The sequence below is a fragment of the Alligator sinensis genome, unplaced genomic scaffold, assembly GCF_000455745.1.
Source record: "Alligator sinensis unplaced genomic scaffold, ASM45574v1 scaffold327_1, whole genome shotgun sequence".
Taxonomy (NCBI): domain Eukaryota; kingdom Metazoa; phylum Chordata; order Crocodylia; family Alligatoridae; genus Alligator; species Alligator sinensis.
In genome coordinates this window covers 845,203-867,343 of record NW_005842379.1, presented here as the reverse complement: position 1 = coordinate 867,343, position 22,141 = coordinate 845,203, and the positions used below count along the sequence as shown (strand labels likewise).

The 22,141-nt window shown below is 43.5% G+C and overlaps 1 protein-coding gene across 1 annotated transcript in view; it reads left to right on the top strand.

Moving 5' to 3' along the window:
* The first annotated feature begins 859 nt into the window (after positions 1 to 859).
* DPT (dermatopontin) overlaps positions 860 to 22,141 on the top strand; it is a 33,914-nt gene continuing 12,632 nt past the window's right edge. The window contains exons 1-3 of the mRNA XM_006029446.3: positions 860 to 1,001; positions 1,049 to 1,280; positions 14,530 to 14,655. Of these exons, the coding sequence (XP_006029508.1) occupies positions 935 to 1,001; positions 1,049 to 1,280; positions 14,530 to 14,655 (425 nt within the window). The 5' untranslated portion in view covers positions 860 to 934. The remainder of the gene's footprint in view (positions 1,002 to 1,048; positions 1,281 to 14,529; positions 14,656 to 22,141) is intronic.

The window sequence follows — 22,141 nt, the reverse complement described above, 5'->3', positions numbered from 1 at the left end:
GAGGAATACACACAACACTCCAAGTTGTTGAACACATGTCTAAGTGTGTACAGAAATTCTAAGCTAGTATACCCATGTTATCTGAAAAACTCCAAGAGAGACTGCCATTAAAGATTATAATGTAATACATATGCAAAGGGGAATACTGTGAGACTTTCTTCTCCCTTCCTGTCTTTTCCCAGTCTCCAAGGCCCTAGTCACCCATGTTCCTGAGAGCTGCAGAAGGCTTAAGGCCCAGAGCACTTGCTCATAACAGAACGTAGTCTCCTCTGGGGAAAACCTGCCATCCTCCCCTCCTCAACAAAAGTGAGCTTGGAACACTCAAAGCTCATCCATCCAGGCTACAAAAAGGAAAAATAAAAAGGATATATTTACAATGGGAAAAGTCTTGCCTCTCTCCTCCCCCAACTATCTGCTTGTTAAAATTCATGGAAATATTTTGGCTTGAGGGTTTGGGTTTTTTTTTTTTTAATACATGAGTAAAAGCCAAGGATGGAGAATTGTAACCTGAAAGGTCAGTGTTTCTCCAGGTTATGCCCATGTAAATAGAGATCTCATTTCAAATGAAGTGGTTTTTCATGCTTAACTACTGTCTGGTGAGTTGCTGAATCATGCATATTATCCATTTATGATGGATAAAGTATGTACCAACATCATACACAGTTGTTTTACAATAAAGGGTTATAAGAGGTTTACATTCTTGGGAAACCCCAGTGCCTCTGGGCTGCAGAATTACTGTACTTGTAGAATTCCACCTTAAATGTAATTGGAAGAGCCTGTAGCCAGTATTTCAGCTCAGATAAGTTTTGCTCAGCAGTGACACATTGCACTTGGATCTAGACATACAACATCTGGAAGCCAAATGTTAGCGGCAATATAAAAAGGCCAACACAACAAACTGGTGGGGCATTTCTAAGCCAGGAACATAGACAACATGGAGTTTGTTCTTCTCTGTGTGTTCCTGCCACTGGTGACAGTGGCTTGGGATGGGCAGTCAGACTTGTGTTCCTGCCACTGGTGACAGTGGCTTGGGGTGGGCAGTCAGAGAATTACTATCCACAATATAACTATGGGGATAATGATGAGTGGGTTAACGTGTATCGTCAGGGCTTCAACTTCCAGTGCCCCCATGGGCAGGTGATAGTAGCAGTAAGAAGCACATTCAGCAAGGAGGAAGGCTTTGACAGACTGTGGAACTATGCGTGCATGCCAACCCCCCAGAGCCTGGGGGAGCCAACTGAATGCTGGTGGGAAGAGATCAACAGAGCTGGAACAGAATGGTAGGACACTGCTAAAACTAGCTTGCAAAGGAGATGATATTGCAGTGCCTGAGGGTGGGGCATGGATATTAGCACTGTTAGAAATGGGACATTACTGCTAGTGTAACAATGATTATAAATGACTTTCCTAGGTAGAGAAATGGTGTACTCAGAAGTTTTTACAAGGATCATACTTTGCATTTCTATAGCACTTTTCCTCTAGACCATCTCATAGCATTTTACAAACATTTATTAATTTTGCTTCATATTCCATCTGTGAGTTGGCTTGATAGTTCTGTTGTCATGTTACAGATGGGGAAACTGAGGCACTGAAAGGGAAAGTGATTTACTCAGAGTTGAACATGGAATCAGTGACTGAGCTGGGAAGAGAATCCAACACTCCCGATTACAAGTCTCCTGCTGTAGCTTCTTTCCAGTACAGTATTGGTTTTTCTCTCTCTACTTTTGTTGCTAGGATATCTGGCTTGTGCCCAGTACAGGGCTGCTTACTAGTCACATCTGTATTACAGGGACCAAAAATTCATGCTAATGTGTGATGATGGTAGTGAATATTTATCTGATAATGACTGAGCATGTAGTGGAAAGATCTTATTAATGGCCAATATAATCAGCTTCAGTTCAGTGTATACATTCTTCTGTGCTTATATGAATTAAAATCTGAAAAATTGATTGTGTTTTTTTGTGGGGGAAAGGGAAGAAAAAATTTCTTGGGAATATTTATGGCATTCTATTCCTGGTTATTATGTGACCTGAACAGTTCTTTTCTTTATGGTCTTTTCATGAAATACGTTCTAAAAATATTCTTGTAGTTAATTGAGTTTGTCCAATTTCTATTCACAAAGTTCAAACGTATTTTAAAATTTTGCTCAAATTTTGAATTGCAGGTTTGTCCACAACACAGGAGCATTTTCAAAAATTCCAAATGAAATATGAAACCCTTGATCTTCAAGGGACTTGCATTTTGTTCTACATTATCCATGCTCCTCTAGTCCCATGCTATAATTTTCTATGGCTGATGCAATTGCTAAGAAAAAAATATCATTCTAAACTTCACTTTGGAAGAAGACCAGAAAGAAAAAGGGAGGGCTGGAAAGTAGACAGGGGCATAAAGATAACCAGGAAGACATAATGTTAATACTGCATTGGCCAGTCCTTTTCAAACTTTGATGCAATTTGTATTTATTGTGTAATAATTCTTGAATGAGTTCCTCCTATGGTTTAAAATTGAAACTATTTGTCTGTCTCAAAAAATCCTTGACAGTAATCATCTCTGACAAATAAGATGCTGTGCAGTTCTACACAAAAATAAATTTTGTTATCTGAATCATGTAGCAACAATTGTTACCAGAGCTACATGTACTTTAGAAGCCTGTATCCTCAATATATTGTTCATCTTATTTCTTGCTTATGCTTTCCACTTTTTTTCTATCCCTTTTCCCAATCTCTTTTGTCTCTCTCTCTCTTCTCTGCCGTTTCTGTCTATTACCTATATTAGATATTTCTCTCTTCTGACTTTATTGACCTTCTCTTTCTAGCTCTTGTTTCTATGAGGTATTTCTATTTAACTGGCTTTTCTATCAGCCTGTCTCATCTATTTTAAGTATTTCTCTATTAACTTAGCTTTCCTAACTCTTTTATCAACCTATTCCATTTTATAGCTATATTGATCACTTTTGCTTCCCTGTTGATTTCAAGTGGGGTTTTCAAAAGCAGCCATTGAAATTTGGTGGCACTTGTGTTTCTAAGTCCCTTAGTTCCTCGTCTTCCTATTGTACTCATCCCAAACTACCTATCTCAGGCACTTCTTGTTTCCAGTTCTTTATTGTGCTCAGCACTGTGGTATCTTAAAAATTACCATTAAAAAAATTAGTCCAGTATGGATCATAATCTGGGTTATTGGGTCCCCGTCTGGCCATCTCTGTTTCCCTTAGTTTCCTGAGTTGGATCCATGCCAGTTGGCAATGATCTCCATTGGATGACCTAGTACATTATTCCTCATGGCAGGATGGGTTTTATTATTTCTCTGCCAATCTCAGCATCACTGTGGTAAAGAGAAATTTCACTGCTCATCCCCAGGATTGTGCTGAAGCTTCCTTTAGCTGACTCAGCTATAAATGAATCCCTGGTTATTCGAGCTGGGGAGTCAAAGGCAGACAGATATGATAGTGGCCACAGCAATCCCTTATGTGCCCTTGGCTGCGGAGGCTGCCCTGCTTTGACAATACTAGTCCAATAGTCTGCTAGGTTCAGGTTGCCTTTTCACCATTAGGACATCAGCCTTGATTGCTGGCAATCTGGCTTCACCTTTCTGATCACCAGTAAGGGAGATCCCACAGCATCCAGTGACAGCCTGCTCTATTGACAAGCAATAAACTGCAAAGTCCTTCCTAATATTCAGTCTGCATTTTGCTTGCTGGAGTTGATTCCTTTCACTTCCTGCCCTGCCTTCACTGACCAGTGAGAATAAATTTAATGCTCTCTGCTCTCACTGTCACATTCCTTTGACATATTATCAGGTGGCTGCACTGCTCCCTGCCACCTGGGCTTCTCAGCTTTCTGCCTGAACACATCTCCCTTCTTTTAACCTTTCCATGGAAGTCCCAATTTACAAAGCCTTTCATCATATTTACAGCTATATTTTGAGTTTCCTCCACTTTCTAACTCCTTTCTCAAATATACCTCAGAAACAGCAGAAGGCAACTTTTGACCAGTCACTCCTGTTACAGCCTCACTGGGTGTTTTTAACAAACTGCTTCCTTCATCTATTGTGAAGTTTACACAGCAGACAGAAACCCAGGAGACATTCTTTGAAAAAAAATACCTGGAAGGAGAAACCTTAAGTTGGAATTCAGTGCTAAGAGGAAGACATTTTACCCCCTTCTCTGTACTTATCTTTCACTATTATGGGCCTGATTGTTTAAAAAAAGGATGCTTCAGAACACGTTTTGCTTAAAAAGAAGGAGCAAATGCTTGAAATCAGGCATATGTTTGCTTTGTGTAATGAATGGAGAAGGCTTTACACATATGCTCACATGCATTGCCAAATAGGGATAGATATCAACATGTAGTCCCAATACAGGACTAACAGGAGGGGCAGTTCAGTCTCCTGTGTTAGGCCAGAGTTGGATAACTAGGTGATTACTTGTCCCTTCAGAAACTCTAGGAATCTCTATTAATGTGCCTAAAGTTGAGGCAGTGTTGAAGCGATGTTGTTGCTGTGATGGTCCAGGAGTTATGCAAGAGGCAAGAATTCTTGTCAGTGATATCTTTTATTGGATCAATGGTTGGGAACATCTATGGCTGGGATAGATGTTAACTCCTTTAAAGTTAAGCATGGGCTAAAGGGCTTGGCTAAATCAAAGCCTATATTTAAGGGACAGATTCTGACTTCACGGTCTGTTGGCTTCTATGAGATTGTTTGGCGAACAAGATCCTGGGTGTGTCTACATGAGATGCTTTACTGTGAAGTAGTGTAGTTTACTGTGCAGTAGGCATGCGCATCTACACATGTACATGCTTACTACCTGCAAATGTAAGTAGCAAAATTACTTGCTATTACTAACTGTGCAGTAGCACCTGTGTAGATGCCTGACCAGGAGCAAATATGCTCCTGGTCAGCTGGCCACCGGGGGCAGGAGATTGCTCCCTGCCCCTGGGAGCTGCCTGCTGTGAAGATGGGCTGTGCCACTGGGGATTATGTCCCCTTGCCCTGGCAGCAGGGAGCTACAAGCCCTCCCACTCCAAGTTAGTGATTGGGGAGTGGGGGCTGGGAGAACCTTATTTCCCAGCCTCTGCTTTGCCATTGCAATCAGGGAGTGGGGAGCTGGGAGTCGGTGACCATCCAGCTCAGCGATCACGAGCTGAGCAGGGAACCAACTCTCTAGCCCCTGCCCCATGATTACAGACCAGGGGCTGGGAACTGTCCTGTTCAGGGGCAGATCACAGGCCCTATCCCTGCTCAGGTGATCAAGGCACAGGACTTGGAAAGAGCTGCAGGGATGGGGCAGGTCCCAGCCCCCTGCCCCGATCTGCCAGTGGGGCATCTAGTAGTGAGCCAAGCAGATTGTAACACTTGGGGGGGGTGGGGGGGAAGGGAAGGAGGGAAAGCAAGTAAGAGAGAGTTCCAGGGGGGATAGTGTCAGGTGCTAATAATTATTAGCCCAATCCCTGTTAAGCACTTCTCCATTGTGGCAGCTAAGGAAGAATGCCTTGTGAAAGAGGGATACACAATGCAAAGATAGGATACATTTATTCAGTTCCATTTATGCTGAAGGGGGCTCCCAGGGACCCAAAGTAAAATTTTACTCTCCCACTAGAGAGAAAGCTTGATTGATTTCTCTTCCTCTGGATGAAATTTACCTCTTCTCCAGATTCTGTGCAATGGCCCATCAAAGACGATTTAAAAAATATTTATGAGACGATATTTTCTTCTCCTTGTAAAGGAGCAGATTGCATCCAACAGGGTGCATCTACATGAGATGTTTACTGCAGTTGCCTAATTAGCTCCTCAATAAATGTCTTGGCATCTATACATGTGGTCCTATTAGGCCACAGGCAACTAATAAACTCTGCAACTAATAAACTTGTAAATACAAGTACTGTCCTGCTGCAGAGTTTTTCTGTGTGCAGGACTGCACGTGTAGTTGCTGACCCAACTGGCTGGGGCATGAGGGTGCTTCAGTGAGGTGGCTGTCTGCTGGCTTGCCCTGCACTGGAGTACCCTCATGCCCCAGACAGCCCCTCCACAGCATGTTGAGCCAGGTTGGAGCAGTCCTGGGCTGGTAGGCTGACCCTTGGGGCCCCCTGCCATCAGGGGCTGCTCAGACCCATCTCAACATGCTGCAGTCCTGGGGACACATATAAATGCAGTGCCTGGGAACAGTAAACTCTGGCATGATGTGCACTGGAGTTTATTGCATTAGATTAATATGCACGTGTAGAAGCAACCATAGCAAGCCTGCAAAAAACCCACATAAACAAGCATAAAAGACTGCCTCCTTCAGCCCCTCATCAGATAATGTCAGCTGAATGCTGTGTGATATCCTCAATATTATTAATTTAGTTTTGACTACTTGGGAGCACAGTTTCAGGAGACGGTGAGCAGCCCTCAGTGGTGAAAGAATAGGTTGGGGACTATTTAGAAAAGCTGGATGTGGACAAGTCTATGGGGCTGGATGCAATGCACCCGAGGTTGCTAAAGGAATTGGCTGATGTGATTGCAGAGCCACTGGCCATTATCTTTAAAAACTTGTGCTGACTGGAGGAGGTCCCGGACAACTGGAAAAGGGTAAATATAGTGCCCATCTTTAAGACAGGGAAGAAGGAGAATACAGGGAACTACAGACCACTTAGCTTTGCCTGACTCTCCAGAAAAATCATGGAGCAGATCCTTAAGGAATCCATTTCTAAGCATTTGGAGGAGAAGAAGGTATTTAGGAACAGTCAGCATGGATGTACCAAGGACACGTCATGCCTGACCAACCTGATTGCCTTCTATGATGAGATGATTAACTCTGGATGTGGGAAGACCAGTAGATGTGGTATACCTTGTCTTTTGGCATTTGATATGGTCTCCCACAGCATTCTTACAAGCAAGCTTAGGAAGTATGGGTTGGATGAATGGACTGTAAGGAGGATAGAAAGCTGCCTGGATCATCAGGCTCAGTGGATAGTGATCAATGGCTCAATGTCTAGTTGGCAGCTGGTATCAAGTGGAGTGCCCCTGGGGTTGGGCCTGAGGCTGGTTTTGTTCAATATCTCCATCAAGACCTGGAAGATGGCATAGAGTGCACCCTCAGCAAGTCTGCAGATGACACCAAGCTGGGGGGAGTAGCAGGTATGCTGGAGGGTAGGGCTAGGACTCTGAGTGACCTTGACAAATTGGAGGATTAGGCCAAAAGAAACCTCATGAAGTTCAATAAAGATAAGTGAAAAGTCCTGCACTTTGGATGGAACAATCCCATGTACCGGTATAGGCTGGGGACTGACTGGCTGGGCAGCAGCTCTGCAGAAAAGGACCTGGGGGTTACAGTGGACAATAAGCCGAGTATGAGCCAACAGTGTGCTCCTGTTGCCAAGAAAGCTAATGGCATACTGGGCTGCATTGATAGAAGTTTTACCCGCAGATCACGGAAAGTGATTATTTCCCTCTATTCAGCACTGGCAAGGCCACATCTGGAGTACTGTGTTCAGTTTTGGGCCACCCACTACAGAAAGGATGGAGAGATATTGGAGGGTCTGCCAGAGGACAGCAAAAATGATTAGGGGGCTGGGTCACATGACTTCTGAGGAAAGGCTGAGGGAACTGGATTTATTTAGTCTAGAAAATAGGAGACTCAGAAGGGACTTAACAGTGGCCTTCAGCTACCCAAAGGGTGGTTCTAAAGAGGACAGAGCTAGACTGTTCTCAGTGGTGGCAGATGACAGAACCAGAAGCAATGGTCTCAAATTGCAGCTAGGGAAATTTAGGTTAGATATTAGGAAGAACTTTCTCACTAGGAGAGTGAGACTGGAACAGGTTTCCCAGAGAGGTTGTGGACTCTCAATCCTTGGAGGTTTTTTAGACCTGGCTAGACATAGCCGTGGCTGGGATGATATTGTTGGGGCTGGTCCTGCTTTGAGCAGATGGTTGGATTAGATGACCTCCTGAGGTCTCTTCCAACCCTCACTTTCTATGATTCTAAGCACAAAGTACAAATGTTTTTAGGAAAGTGCTGTCTAAATGTAGACCTGATTCCTCTTTCCTTTGGTTAGTAATTTGAGAAAGTGTTTGGATGAGAAAGAGAAAAACAGATGCATAGACTCCTCACTTCCCTTTTTTTCGCTCTCTTGCTAATACACATATGCATTACAAGTGCACATGTACACAATGAGAGCTCACGCAACACCACAGCCCAGACTACTTCACAGGCTAAGGAAGAAATTATCTGTAGAAGCTGCCTGTTAATTTTGGCAGTGTATCCCTGTACATCTGTGGATAACTCTTTTAGGTACTGAATTTCTGACTAATGCCGAGTTTCAAGTCTGTGGATGCATTATACAAACCTGGTAAGCAGGCTACATGCTGTTTAAAGTGCCCTTTAAAATGTTCCCATTTGTGCTATCTGACATAAACAAGTTACTTTTCTCTCAGTTCTTGGTTTATATGAAAAGCAGAGTATGGCATATTTTTAACACAGATGCAGTGGACTGAAGCCAGGGAGAATATTTCTATAGACTTAAATGGTAACAGGGTTGCTTATGTGGGTGTGCTGGCCTTAGTAGCTAGTCTCAAAAAAGAGTAAAGCCGTGGGGGAGGGATTGCCTCCCCAAAGGGCAGTGAAGGAGTATGGGAAGAGAGAGTCACTTCCAGACTCCCCAGTGATTATTTAGCTTCTGTGGGAAATAGTCAACTAGTGAAACAGCAGCAGCAGAAGAAGACAGCAGGGATGTTCAGAGTCTTGGAGAAGTGGGTGACATGAATCCCAGGAAGCAGGCAGCAAGATCTCCTGTAGCCTGGGCAGAAGTGGCCTTTAGGGACTAGCTTGCATTCACTGGAAATGGACCAGGTGAGATTCCCTCAGTCTGAGCTGAAGTATTTTGAGTGCCCTCATCTTTCCTTCAAGCACTTAATTTATCCCCACTTGTCCTTAATGGACTGATAAAGGATCATTATGTTGGGCTTTATTGCTTAAATAATGGATTTATGTAAAACAGAACATAATTTGGTCTACAAAACATAATTTGGGCCGGTGGACAGTAGCTGTTGCTACTCTTGGAGAAACTTTAGCTTTAGATATTAGAAATAGTAGATCTTTGGGAAGTGTTGCACCAGAAGAGAGATTTATGGGGAAAAAAGGGTGCTTAGGCCAATCCTTTCGTTCCTGGAAAGATAGTGTGCTTGATACTTCATTAGCTGAGGCCTTTCTTGTTTCTTTGAGAAGGAATGATCTTGTTTGCTCTTCCTAGGCAGCATCTCTATTATTCTGGGCCATAACCTCATATGCTGAGCAGGGTCAGGCCTCCTTGCTCCTTGGAACCTCAAGGGTGCAGCAGGAAGTAGATCTGGTGATAGTGAATACAGTACAGTGCCTACCAGGTCAGTTTGTTGTGCCTGGTGGCTACATGATATGCAACCTCCATCATCTCAAATGGGCTCTGAGGAACGAGTGTTGCAGCAGGTACACCTTCCAGGCTTTCTGGGTGATATGTGCACTAAACTTAAAGTGTGTTTGCTTTTGTAAGCACAGGTGCTGACACTCTCACATGACACAGGAAAATTGTGTTCAAACAGCATCTTTTAACAGGGCACAGACCTGTGGGGTGAGAGGGTGGGCACCATCCATGGAGCAGATCTTGGAGCATGCGCCATGTGTGCTGAATCTGGCATGGGTGAGGAAGAGGAGGGTCCATGGGTCAGATGAGCTTGACACTCCTGACTTGGAGGGTGGGTGTAGGGAGGTTACTTGCTTTCATTACAGTATTTGGTTATTTAAAAGGGAAAGTTGAAGTGATAAAATACTTTAAAGCAGAAGAACAGGAATGTTGTTTAAAACACCTGGCACTATATACAGAACAAAACAAGGGACGGCTTGCAATATATTCATCCAAGAGGCAAACTCATAGTAAAAATATACAAAAGCTAAGCTTTAAGACTCTGATTCTCAGCTATGCTTGAGTGCCTTTACTCCTTCACAGTGCAAGGGTGATGTACCTGAGAATCAGGCCTCTCCGCTGGAGCCATTGTGAGAGACAATGAACCCCCTTTTGAGGATGCTTGAAGTCCCTTGCCCTTGCCATCCCAGCAGTTTCCCGGTCCTCCTTCTACTGGCCAGTGGAGCTCCACCCTTCCTTCTGTTGCCTAAACACCAGGTCTAAAAAACCAGCTCCAGCTGCAGAATATTTGGGCCAAGTAAAAACACACTTGACTATATTTTAATCCCACACAACCCCAGCCAGCTTCCTACAACCTTCAAGAACCTCCTCCTGAAAGATAACCAGATCTCTTACTTTAGTCACCCCCATGTTTCACTGGCTAACAAGGTCCCTGTGCTGTGCCAGGGCTCTGTTCTCAAATGCCTTGTACAGCAATAGTGCTATCAAGTGGTGCTAAAGAATGTCATGCAAATGAAAAAGACTTGTCTTCTTCCAGAGAAGCAATAAAACAGAGGCCCTGGGTGGTTGTTTTTATTCACTGCATTTGTTTTGCTGGATTTGTTACAAGACTAATGAATACATCAGAGAGGAGAAAAGCGCTCCAAAATTCAGGCTTGTTTTCAATATTAACACTTAAAATCAGCAGGCCAAATAAGAGTTTATTTTTCTTTTCTCTTCGTGAGATATTTTGTGATTGTAGAAAAATGGCCAGCTGGGAAGAGAGACAAACTCAGAGAGACTTTAGATAAGTTCACAAATACTCGTGCCAGGTTGGGGGAGATTCTCTTTTCCTCTTTGGAAGAATATTTGGATTTTAACTGAGGAAACTAGGAAGAATAAGAGAGACCTAAATGTTTATATGACTTAAGAAATGAAGAAAAACACTCAATTTTCAGCTTTCCCCTTCTTCAATGGCTTTCATGTTTGCAGCAGAACTGGAAGAACCCAACCTGTTTATACAGGGGCAATGGCAGAACCCTGGGACTTGTAGTGAGGTTTTTTGTTGGAAACATTTTTTCAGGTTTCCTAGAACAAATTTTCCTTCATTTGGCTTTAAAAGGTAATGCAAATACAATTATTAAATGAAAACATTATTTCCAGCTCTGTTCCAAATCTACACCCAGTTATTTTTCCAGTGGGATCCAAAGAGCATGGCAAGAGAAATTCTCTTGATCTTGGCTTCCAATCATATTTTTATGAGGTGTGTTCCCAAGTTTGGATCAGGATCAAAACTTCCCCAAAGTTTGGCATAGGAGTATACAGATATGTTTATGGGAGTGTTAAGCTCTATGATTTTGCTTCAGCCCATTGCAGTATAGGGGGCTAGCTGTAAAGTGTGACTCCATTTCAAAATTTCAAAACAGAACCTGTAAAAGGTACACTGAATACAGGAAATGTGTCCTGTATGTGATAAATGCATGGGCATGCATGCTACATGTGCCTTGTTAATACAGCCTCATTTCTCAAATGTCTCAATCATTCAAAGTCTGCCTGAGGTGTTGCAAATGTCTCAATCATGCAATATTTGTCTGGGATTTTGTAAATAGACCATCGCCAGTGCAAGCTATTGCAAATTTACCCCTTTGTTAAACAAATACCCCAAAACAAGTCCTATAATCAGTGCCCATAGGTATCCCATTTAGCCAATCAAGACCCATCACATTTGATTGACTTACAACTTCTGGACTGGTCAGAAACTGCAAGAAAAATCAAGTTTCACACCTGGACAAATCCAAAAACAGGATTCAAACAGTTAACAATTGTAATGCCTTAATTTCCTCTTCCTCCCTGTTTTGTTTGGACTTTAATCAACTGACCATCACAAAAAATGCTTTGAAGCTATACAATTAAACAGTATAAGAGCAAAACAGAATTGCCAGTAAGGTGTGTGCTCCAAGAGAAACAGAGATAAATCACTACATCACACCCAGTTCTTCATGAGAAAGTTTCATTACAGCTTTCACTGAGCAGGATCCTGCTTCCTGGCCTGCATTGGTGAGAAAACACTCTTGCAGCTAAACATATACTTGGACTTCGGTGATAGCTCACTTTTTGAATATTGAATAAGAGTCTCTTTTTCTGTCATTTAGTGTTATAGCTTGTTTGTGGTATTGTTATTAAAGCCTTTCTGCTTCTAATCAAATGAGATGTCGTGTCAATCTGTAACTGCACTAGGTTTAAAAGCCCACTTTTAACTGCAACAATACGCACAACTGAGCCCTCCCTTTTGTTTCTGAATGTTAACATCTCTCCTTAATTTAGAGAGCACTGTTCATTTGAAGCTGCCCAAAGTGTTTTATACAATGTATTAGTCATATGTTTCCATGGCCTCTGTAGCAAAAAACAGCAACTTTCTCTCCAAGTACTTGTGAAACTCCCTGAATACTGGCCAAAATCCCTAACTTGGCAGGATGCCAAGCAAGTGACAGTCCCTTGCTGCAGAAGGACTTTGAAAGAATCCTATAAAGTACAGGTATGCAGAATGGCTTAGGGCAACGTGGCATGTGTCAGGGGCAAGCCAAGGAATACAAATAGCCATGGTTATACACACAAACTCTGTGGGAAAGGTATATCCCCTGGCTTTTGAATTCAGACACCTAAAGTTAAGCACTACCACCTAAAAGAGAGGCACCTTGTGGGTATAAAAGAGGCCTGATTTTTCTGAGATGCTGAACAGTCGCTACTCCTACTGAATCACGTTGGTCAAAGTGTGTTGCTGTTTTCCAGGTTACTTCCCTACTTCTGTTGATATTCCTATTTGTGAGGGCTTAAATATGGAGGGCAGACTAAAAACCCTGGCTTTAGTGAGCCTAGTTTTCCAAAACTAGACACATGCAAACACTCATGCATCTAGTTTCCCCACCGTGTCACCTGCATAAACAGGTGACAGCCTTGCCAAATGCAAAACACATTTTGATGACTTGCCATTCCCATGGGAACGCCAGACTCTCCCAATTAAGTTGTAAATGAACCCAAAGAAATGTTTTCACATCTGTTACATTAGAGCCAATCTCTGAAAGTGTCTTTTGGCTGTGTTGTAAGTGTATATCTGTTTTTGGCATGAGTGTGAAGGCTTGTAAGAGAGCTTGACTGCCAGCCTTCCTGGCTGCAGACAGAGCTGAGGTTTGTTTCTTCAAAAAGAGAAAGGAAATGGAAGAAAGTAAGCACTCATAATAATACTGTCTGAAGAAAGAATGAGGTTAAAAAAATGCTTTAATTGAATGGGGGAGCACTCAAGAGTTGCTACCAGATACTGTGTGGACCAATTCTACTCACACATGCCTAGTTCATTGCCTTCAAGTTTGCTTTTCTGTGGGCTTGATCCAGTGCATATTGAAGTCAGTTGCAGAGATGCCATTGAGTCCCATGAATACTGGCCCAGAGCAGTTTCAGTGCCATACTGTTGCCCCTATCAATTTTCACCCCAAAAGAAGCAAGCTCCTTACAGAAGAATTAGCACTTTGTCCACTTCTAGATTTTATGTCCAACTACATCAGGGTTGCAGAGTTGTGTCTGTATGTTTAGAGAGTCTGTACATGCTTCAGAAAGTGCACAGATGTATTTGTTGGCAGTTAATTTCCAGAGCACAGATAGCACGTAGCAGATAGCTACAATTTGACTAACCCTGATGAGATTCTTGTTTTTCAAATGCACTCCTAAAATTTTGGGCTAATCTTACACTCTCCTTATGTAGAGTGAGACTCAGTTTTACCACATGCAAAACAATATATAGCTTTACTAGGATCTCATGATTTTATCACATTTCTTGTAATATGTGGTATTTTTCTTGAAGTCCTGTCTCTTGCAGACACATGATTACACGAGAAGCCCAAGCTTTCATTTTAAGTTTCCTACCTTGATGGTTGTAGAGAAAGACCTAAAAATGTAATTGGGATGAACCCATAACACTCAGGTCATTTATAGATGTTATGGTTTTCTAGATTTAATCTAGACTACAGCCACCACTTTATACACATGGCCGTTTGTAGTCCGAATTAAAATTGGCTCCAGTCTGAATTAACAAATCCTTACTAAAGGAGGATTAAAGATAATGCAGACTAGGGCAGTCCAAATTAGGCAATTTAACATGAATATGAATGTTAACATGCACTTAACATGTATATGAGGTGTTGCTTTTAGAAGAAACAGTCCTTAGGAACTCAGATAAGCATTCCTTAGGAATGCAGATAAACATTGCAAATGTCAGTCCCCTCAAGGGAAACTCAGCTGGGTTTCTGCAACATAACAGAGGCCGTCAAGCACAGAGTAACACCTCTACAAAGTCATATGTGCTAACAACACCTCACCATAACTAAGTATCAGTATCCTGACTAAGCCACCAGGCTCAGCCTATGTACACTTTATCATCTGGCTTGTATTGCTGCCTGTGCGTCTCAGGTCAGCCCCATGCATTGGCTCTTCATGCAGTGTCAGCACCAGGCCAGTCCTGTTCTCTGGCTCCAGAGTACAGGGCCAGTCTGTAGATCCAATTCAGCTACCAAACTGGCCCCACACCCCTCATGTGCCCCACAAAGCTGAATGAGTTTGATACCCCTGGCAACTAACTGACCAGCAGAAAACTAATGTGTCTCCGTGTCTTGTTTCCTTTTCTCAGGTATCAGACCTGCTCAAATAATGGCCTCGTGGCTGGGTTCCAGAGTCAGTATTTTCCCTCAGTGCTGGATCGGGAATGGCAATTTTACTGCTGCCGCTACAGCCGGAGATGCTCATACTCATGTTGGTGAGTTGAAGCAGATATACTAACTCCATGTGTTCCTCTGTGCAGAGCTTACTAAGCATGTCCTCCCCAAACAACTGACCATGAAATTCACTGCACTGTTGTCTTACATACAGAGAACAAGCTAATTGTTTAAGGGGCCAAACCAGATATATGTCCATTTTGGACAATTCCAGCATCTGTGAATGGCATCTGCATGGCTGAGGGAGCAGAGTAAGAGTATGTCTATCCAGCACAGTGAAATGCAGTGTGGAGATTCCAAGCATTGCTTATTTAGACCTAGCTTGGGTACCAGAGGCAACCGTGCTGCACTGAGAAACCAGGGTACATAGTCTGAAGGGCTCTTCATGTTAACATCACTAGACAGCTCCTGATACCTGTGAAGGAACTAGCTCAGGTGGTACTGCATTGCACAGTAAAAAGACATACGCTAAAGAACATTTCATCTCTGACAAATCACTCTCCAGGCTTTTTTTGTAGTACCTAAATGTTGTTCCCATTTGTAGGCTGTTTATATTGCTTGTGGAAAAGACTTAGTGACTGTAGTCCAAGACCTAACAAAGAGATGGCAGCCTCTCAGAAAACAGTATTACAGTTGGCTCATTGGTCTCCTTTCTTGGCATCATGGAAGTGAAGGACACAGTGGGTCATGACTACTAGGTGTGTGCGAAGCTTCGGATGGTGATTCGATTCAGAGGAGATTTGGCCCGATTAAATGGCTGAATCTCCAAATCCAAATTGAATCAAGGGACCAAGTAAAAGGTCCGAATCAGTTCAAAGCTCTCTGAATCTTCGGAAAAGATTCAGAGAGCTTTGATGATTTGGGTAGCCCCCAGCTGCTGCAGCAGGGAGCTATGGCCAGACTCGGAGCTGGTAAGTGCTAGGGGCGGGGGAGGGGACCATGGGGGGACCCCTGCCAGGCCGCATCCTCTGCCTGCTCCCCTAGCCCCTCCAAGCTCCATCCACTCCCCCAGCCCCACCATGGCTGCCCCACCTGCCCCAGCTCCCAGCCCTTTAAAGAAAAGCCCTGGTGCTCACCGGGTTGTGCCAGGCAGGGGCAATCCTTGCTGTCCCCCACTGCCCCATGATGCATGGGGGGCTCTGCCAAGAGCCCCTTGACCCCTGCGTCGCTCCCCATACCCCCTTTACAGGTGCCCTATCTGCCCCAGCTCTAGCCCTTTGAGAAAAAAAAAATGGAGAAAAGCCCCAGGACTCACCACTTCTGCAGTGGCCTTGGGGCTTCGGGAGGCTCATGGAAGAGCCCCCCATATAGTGGGGGGCAGCAGAGATTGCCCCTCCCTCCCGGCAGCACCCGCTGAGACAGGGTGGGTTTTTTTCCAAGTGCCAGGAGCTGGGGCAGGTGGGGCAGCCATTGCCAGGCTGTGGGGGATGGGCCTGGCTGATTCAGAGATTTGGCAGCTGCTGAATCTCCGAATCAGATTCAGCTGAATTGATTCAGGACAGTGATTTGAATCATCAAATCAAATTACTGTCCCCTGAATTGGCCAAATCCAAATCTGAAGCGAATACTAGCCACTTTGCACAGGCCTAATGACTACTGAGCTTCCTGGGTGTCCTTAGATGCCATTTTTCAGGAGGGATCCTATAACTCAGAGTAGGGCAAATTTGATTTCTCCTGCTTGCTCTGTGGCTATACAGAAGACTTCAGCTTCCACAGCCGTTAATCCAGCTCCTCTGACTGCTACAAAAAGTGATTCTCCTACAGTTTTGCTTAGGAAAACTCATACTCCAGTCTTTTTGACCAGAAGTAGGTCTTGAAGTGAACTCTCCACAGAGATGCATGCGAGATGTTTACATGCCTGCTGGTCTTATTCTTAGTCTGACCTGCTACCAGCCAAATGCAACAGCAGCATATTGATTTTCTTGCTGGCAGGAAGCAAAGGCAAGACCTTTTAGATTTTTGAAAGCCTGTGTTACAGGAATTAGCGCCACGTGTTTGGATATTCCTCAGTCTGCTCTGCTGTCTGCAGATGTTCCACATTTGTAGTTGTATCTGCTAGACCTCTTTTCAGGTGAGGGAGACTTGCTCTGTTTGAATCTATGATTTTCTATGACTCTGAATCTCAGATTTAGGCAGTTTCTTAAAGTTTCTGCCTCTTTGGACACACGACATCATGCACATTCCAATGAGACAATTAACATCATTCTTTTTTATTTGTGGCCAAATCTTTCATTCATTCTGTTGTCCTTACAATGCTGGTATTGCTGTTATGTGGCCATGCTCAGCAACTTTGAATGTGACGAGCCTGCTTCAAATTATTGTCTTGTGTGCTTTCACCCACGCTACATACAGGCCTGTATTCTGCTTTTCTATTTCAAGAAGATACAACATTCTTCATTTCCTATCCTCACACACTGTTAAACAGATACTGTGTCCCAACAGGCACATTGGGAGGAAGCATTTTAGAAAAAACAAAGTAATTCTATTATAGATGGGAAAATTCTGATCTCCGGTCCATGGACTAGGTCTTGGATCCTGTATTTTCCTTTGCTTTGCCTCAGATTCTCTGCATGTCCTTTCATTGCATCTGATGTAGAGAGTTGTGGCTCATGAAAGCTTATGCATCTTTGATTCAGTTGGCCTATAAGGTGTACCTCTGTCTTGCCTTCTGTCAGATTTTCCATTGATTGATCTTAGCATAAAGATGGATATCTTTGTGATGATTCACTGTGCATTAGAGTTTCCCTATCTCCTTTATTTCACCTTTCCCTTCTCAGAGCCTAGCATCTTCACCTATCATCTAGCATCTTCTTTTGCAAGTCCATGAGAAATAGGACTATTGCTAAAATTTTGGGGTTTGACTTTGTATTCTATGCATTTGTACGCAGAAAAAAACAAATGTTCCTTCAGAGGACAAAAGCTCCTTCCTAAAAGAAAGACCGACAGACTCTTCCCAATATACAATGGGCAATCACAGACGTGGTACTCTTCAGACTGCGCATAAGACTATTTACTAGGAGTGTGCAAAGCAGGCCCTATTCGGTTCAGATTTGGATTTGGCCTGAATCAGGGACAGTGATTCAATTCGTTGATTCGGATCACTGTCCCTGATTCGATTCGGCCAGATCCGAATCTGAAGATTCGATGCTGATTTGGAGAATCAGCGATTCAGGCATAGACACAGCTTTAAATGTTTTTTCTACATACCTTGAGGTATGAGTTATAACAATAGTCAAAATCTATTCTAACATGTTACATGCATATGCTTTTTTTTTTTTTATGAATGCTTGGCTTTTTTTTCTTTTCCTGTACCAATAAGCCTTGTTTTGGGATTCCCTACATTTCTACCATAGTTTAAATAATTGGGTTCCTCACAGGAGACTGAAAAACTCAGAATAAATTTACCTGTCTGGGAAATGCTACAAAAGTAAAATAAGTTTTGTGGTAGGAGACCAGGTGGCCCATATCTTTCTGGTTGGAACCAAAACATAATTGACTTGGAAAGGCAGCAAATTCCTTACAGATGTGGACACATCATTACTAAATAATCCCATTTGACCTCATATTTTTCTTGTTGCAAGGAAATTGAAAAGTTTGACTTGCTGCTCTCAAAAGCAAAACACATGTCACCAGAGCAGCCAAAAGTCTGCACAGACTGTTTATGATCGTTTCCCCTCTACAAACAACTGATGCTGCTAAGTGCCAGGAGGTCTGTCTTGTGCTACAGCTGCTTTCTGTCACAGGTAAACTGTCCAGGCAAAAGCAACATTTTCTAAGAGTTCATGGTTTAGGGAAGCTTCAAGGAAGCGTTTATTTCCTTCATCTGAAGTGTCACCACAATTATACTGAATGCATGACATTTATGATGGATCAGATACTATGAGTAGGGCAGCAGATACTACAGGAGCAGGGCAGTTACAGAATCATATAAATAACTCAGCAGTGTTGACACTATAGGTCCAAATCAGCACTCACAACACGTTCCCAGTGCAAGGGTCATCTGTGTGTTCAATTCTCTCACTGTGAACTAAGTCTTCAGTCTCCAAGGCTGGGAGACTGGCTTCTTGCAAAATAGCCAAAGCCACTAAACACCCAAGAATGACATGTTCTTTCAGCCCTTCCCTCTTGCAAAGTGGAGAGCAGTTTCCCAAGTTCACAAGTGTTATTTATTTGTATCAAACTTGTGCCTGCCAGAGGTAGGGGTTCCATTGTATAGGACACTATGTGCATATTCATGGTATACAAAGAAGTTACAGTGTAACTAGACAAGAGATGAAGATACTTGCTTTGGGTTGCATGGCAACATTATGGCAAAATCGGGCGGGGGGGGGGGGGGGGGGGGAGAAGTAAAACCCAGGCTTTCTGAGATCCAAACCAGCATCCTACTTGCAAATCCAGCTTGTCCCCCTAATATGAACCAGGCATTCTGCAGTTATCTATTGTTCCTTGCTGCATTGCTCTGTTAGAGCATGGCTAGAACCCCAGGCTGAAGCAACCTCCACAAAGACGTTACAAGAAGGAGCCCTCACTTGGGTTGTCATGCCAATAATTAATATTAATCAATCTTAATATTATTGGCAAGACTGTCTTGTCTTGCCTGCTTCTGACACCTCTTCTCTATCTCATCATCGACCCTCCCCATCTCAAAATGATGTAGGCCCTGCTTCACAGCAGCTTTCTACTCTCAGCAGTCTGAAGCGATTGATTCCCAGCATTGGCCATCAGTGCGCAGCTCACAAAGGGTTCTCTTGCAGATATCAACAAAATGGAGTTTGGACTGTCCAAGTTGATATTTGCCAGTGGCCAGCTTACTATAGTGCCAGTATGTCCTTGGGGATTTAGCCATTGCTCATACAATTCACATGCCCTAACTAATGGAAGCATCACTGTCTTAGGAGCATGAACATACTGGGTAACCTGGCCCATTCCACAACAGCAAAGTTGGAGAGTTTGTTATGCCATGTTATGCCCAGGATAGGTGGAGACACTGAAGATGGAAACTGTCCAGTTTTCTTTTTTCCTTGGCATAAGGAGTTCACATTTCACTGCCATACAACAGAAAGCTAAGTATGCAAGTGCTGTAGATGGACATCTTTGATAGAGTGAGCACTCTGTTTTTCCAAACTCTCTTTTGAAGTTTAGCCATGGCATTGCTTGTCTTTCCAATGTGAGCATTAAGTTTGGTTTCCAAGCCAAGATTTTGTGAGATGATGGAGCCCAAGTAATTGAAGTTTTCAATCACTTCCAGGCTTTCATCATTTATTCTAACTTCAGGAGGGTGGTCAACTTGTTGATCCATGACTACTGTCTTCTTCAGGCTAATGGTCAGACCCAAATCATCACAAGCATGAGAAAAGTAATCCATGAGACTTTGCAGTCCTGCTTCTGAATGACTAACAATTGCTGCATCATTGACAAAAAGTATTTCATGGACAAGAATTTCCTGAGCTTTTGTTTTTGCTTTGAGATGACTGAGATTAAAGAGCTTCCCATCGAATCTGGTCTGAAGGTATAGTCCTCCTGAAAAGCCTGTTGGAGATGAGTGCAGTATGGCCACAACCAAAGCCTACCCAATGTCTTACCAGTGTACGCTGTTGGGGAACCAGACAGCACCTCTGCCATAAATTTCTGCTGTAATTTTCTTGCCCACCATGTCTTCATGTTCTCTAACTCTTGGGAGCTGGATGTGTAGGTTGATGGTGATCCTGACAGGTCCTCTCAGAGTGGTTTCTTCATGGGGCTCCACCTCACCTCACCCCACCCCACTCCACTCCACTTTCTGGATGATACCCTTCAGGGTCTGGGTCTTGTATCACCCTGATATGGCTGGCAACTAGGCACTGACTTGTCAAATGATTGCCTGGGAGTCTAAACCCATTCATTCGGGCACCCTGGGGTCATTTTTACGTCAGTCATTCCTTGGTTCATTGATTAATCAACTGAGATCAGTCTGTCTGAAGTCATAGAATCATAGAAAATTAAGGTTGGAAAGGACCTCAAGAAGTCACATCTGGTCCAACCCCCTGCTCAAAGCAGGACTATATATCAACTCAGCCAAGGCTTTTTCTAGCTGGATCTTAAAAACTTCCAAAGATGGAGATTTCACAATCTCTGTGGGTAATATGTTCCAGTGTTTTACTACCCTCCTAGTGAGAATTTTTCCCCTAATATCTAAGCTAAACTTTCCTTGATGCAACTTGAGACCATTGTTCTTGTTTTGTCATCTGTCACCACTGAGAATAGCCTAGCTCCATCCTCTTTCAACCCCCCCTTCAGGTAGCTGAAGGCTGCTATTAAATCCCCTCTCGGGTTTGTCTTCTCTAGACTAAATAAGCCTAGTTACCTCGTCCTCTGTCCAGAAGTCATGTGCCCCAAACCCCAAACCATTTTCATTGCTCTCTGATGGACTCTCCAATTTGTCCACATCCTTTCTGTAGTGGGGGGCTCAAAACTGGACACAGTACTCCAGATGTGGCCTCACCGGTGCTGAATAGAGGAGAATAATCACTTCCCTTGATCTGCTGGCAACGCTCCCACCAATGCAGCCCACTATGCCATTAGCCTTATTGGCAACAAAGGCACACTGCTGGCTCATATTCAGCTATTGTTCACTGTAATCCTCAGATCCTTTCCTGTAGAGCTTCTGCCCAGCCAGTCAGCCCCCAGCCTGTACTGGTACATGGGACTGTTTTGCTCTAAGTGCAGGACTTGGCACTTGTCCTTGCTGAACCTCATGAGATTACTTTTGGCCCAATCCTCCAATTTGTCTAGGTAACTCTGAATGCTAACCCTATCCTTCAGCATATGTACTACTCCCCACAGCTTGGTGTCATCTGCAAACTTGCTGAGGGTGCACTGCATGCCATCTTCCAGGTGACTGATGAAGATATTGAACAAAACCAGCCTCAGGACCGACCCCTGGGGCACTCCACTTGATAACAGCTGTCAACTCAACATCAAACCATTGATTATTACCCTCTGAGCCCAGTGTTCCAGCCATTTTTGTATCCACCTTACAGTCCATTCATCCACCCCATACTTCCTTAGCTTGCTTGTGAGAATGTTGTGGGAAACCGTATAAAAAACCATGCTAAAATCAAGGTACACTACATCCGTGGGTCTCCCCACATCCATGGAGCCAGTCACCTCATCAAAGAAGGCAATTAGGCTTGTCGGGCATGACTTGTCCCTGGTGAATCCATGCTGACGGTCCTAATCACCTTTTTCTCTTCCAAGTGCTTAGAAATGGATTCCTTGAGGATCTGCTCCATGATTTTTCCAGGAACTGAGGTGAGGCTGACTGATCTGAAGTTCCCTGGATGCTCCTTTTTCCCTTTCTTAAATATGGGCACTATGTTTGACCTTTTCCAATTATCTGGGACCTTTCTTGATAACCATGAGTTTTCAAAGGTGATGGCCAGAAGCTCTGAACATGTCATAGATTCATAGATGTTAGGGTCGGAAGGGACCTCAATTGATCATTGAGTCCGACCCCCTGCATAGGCAGGAAAGAGGGCTGGGGCTAGA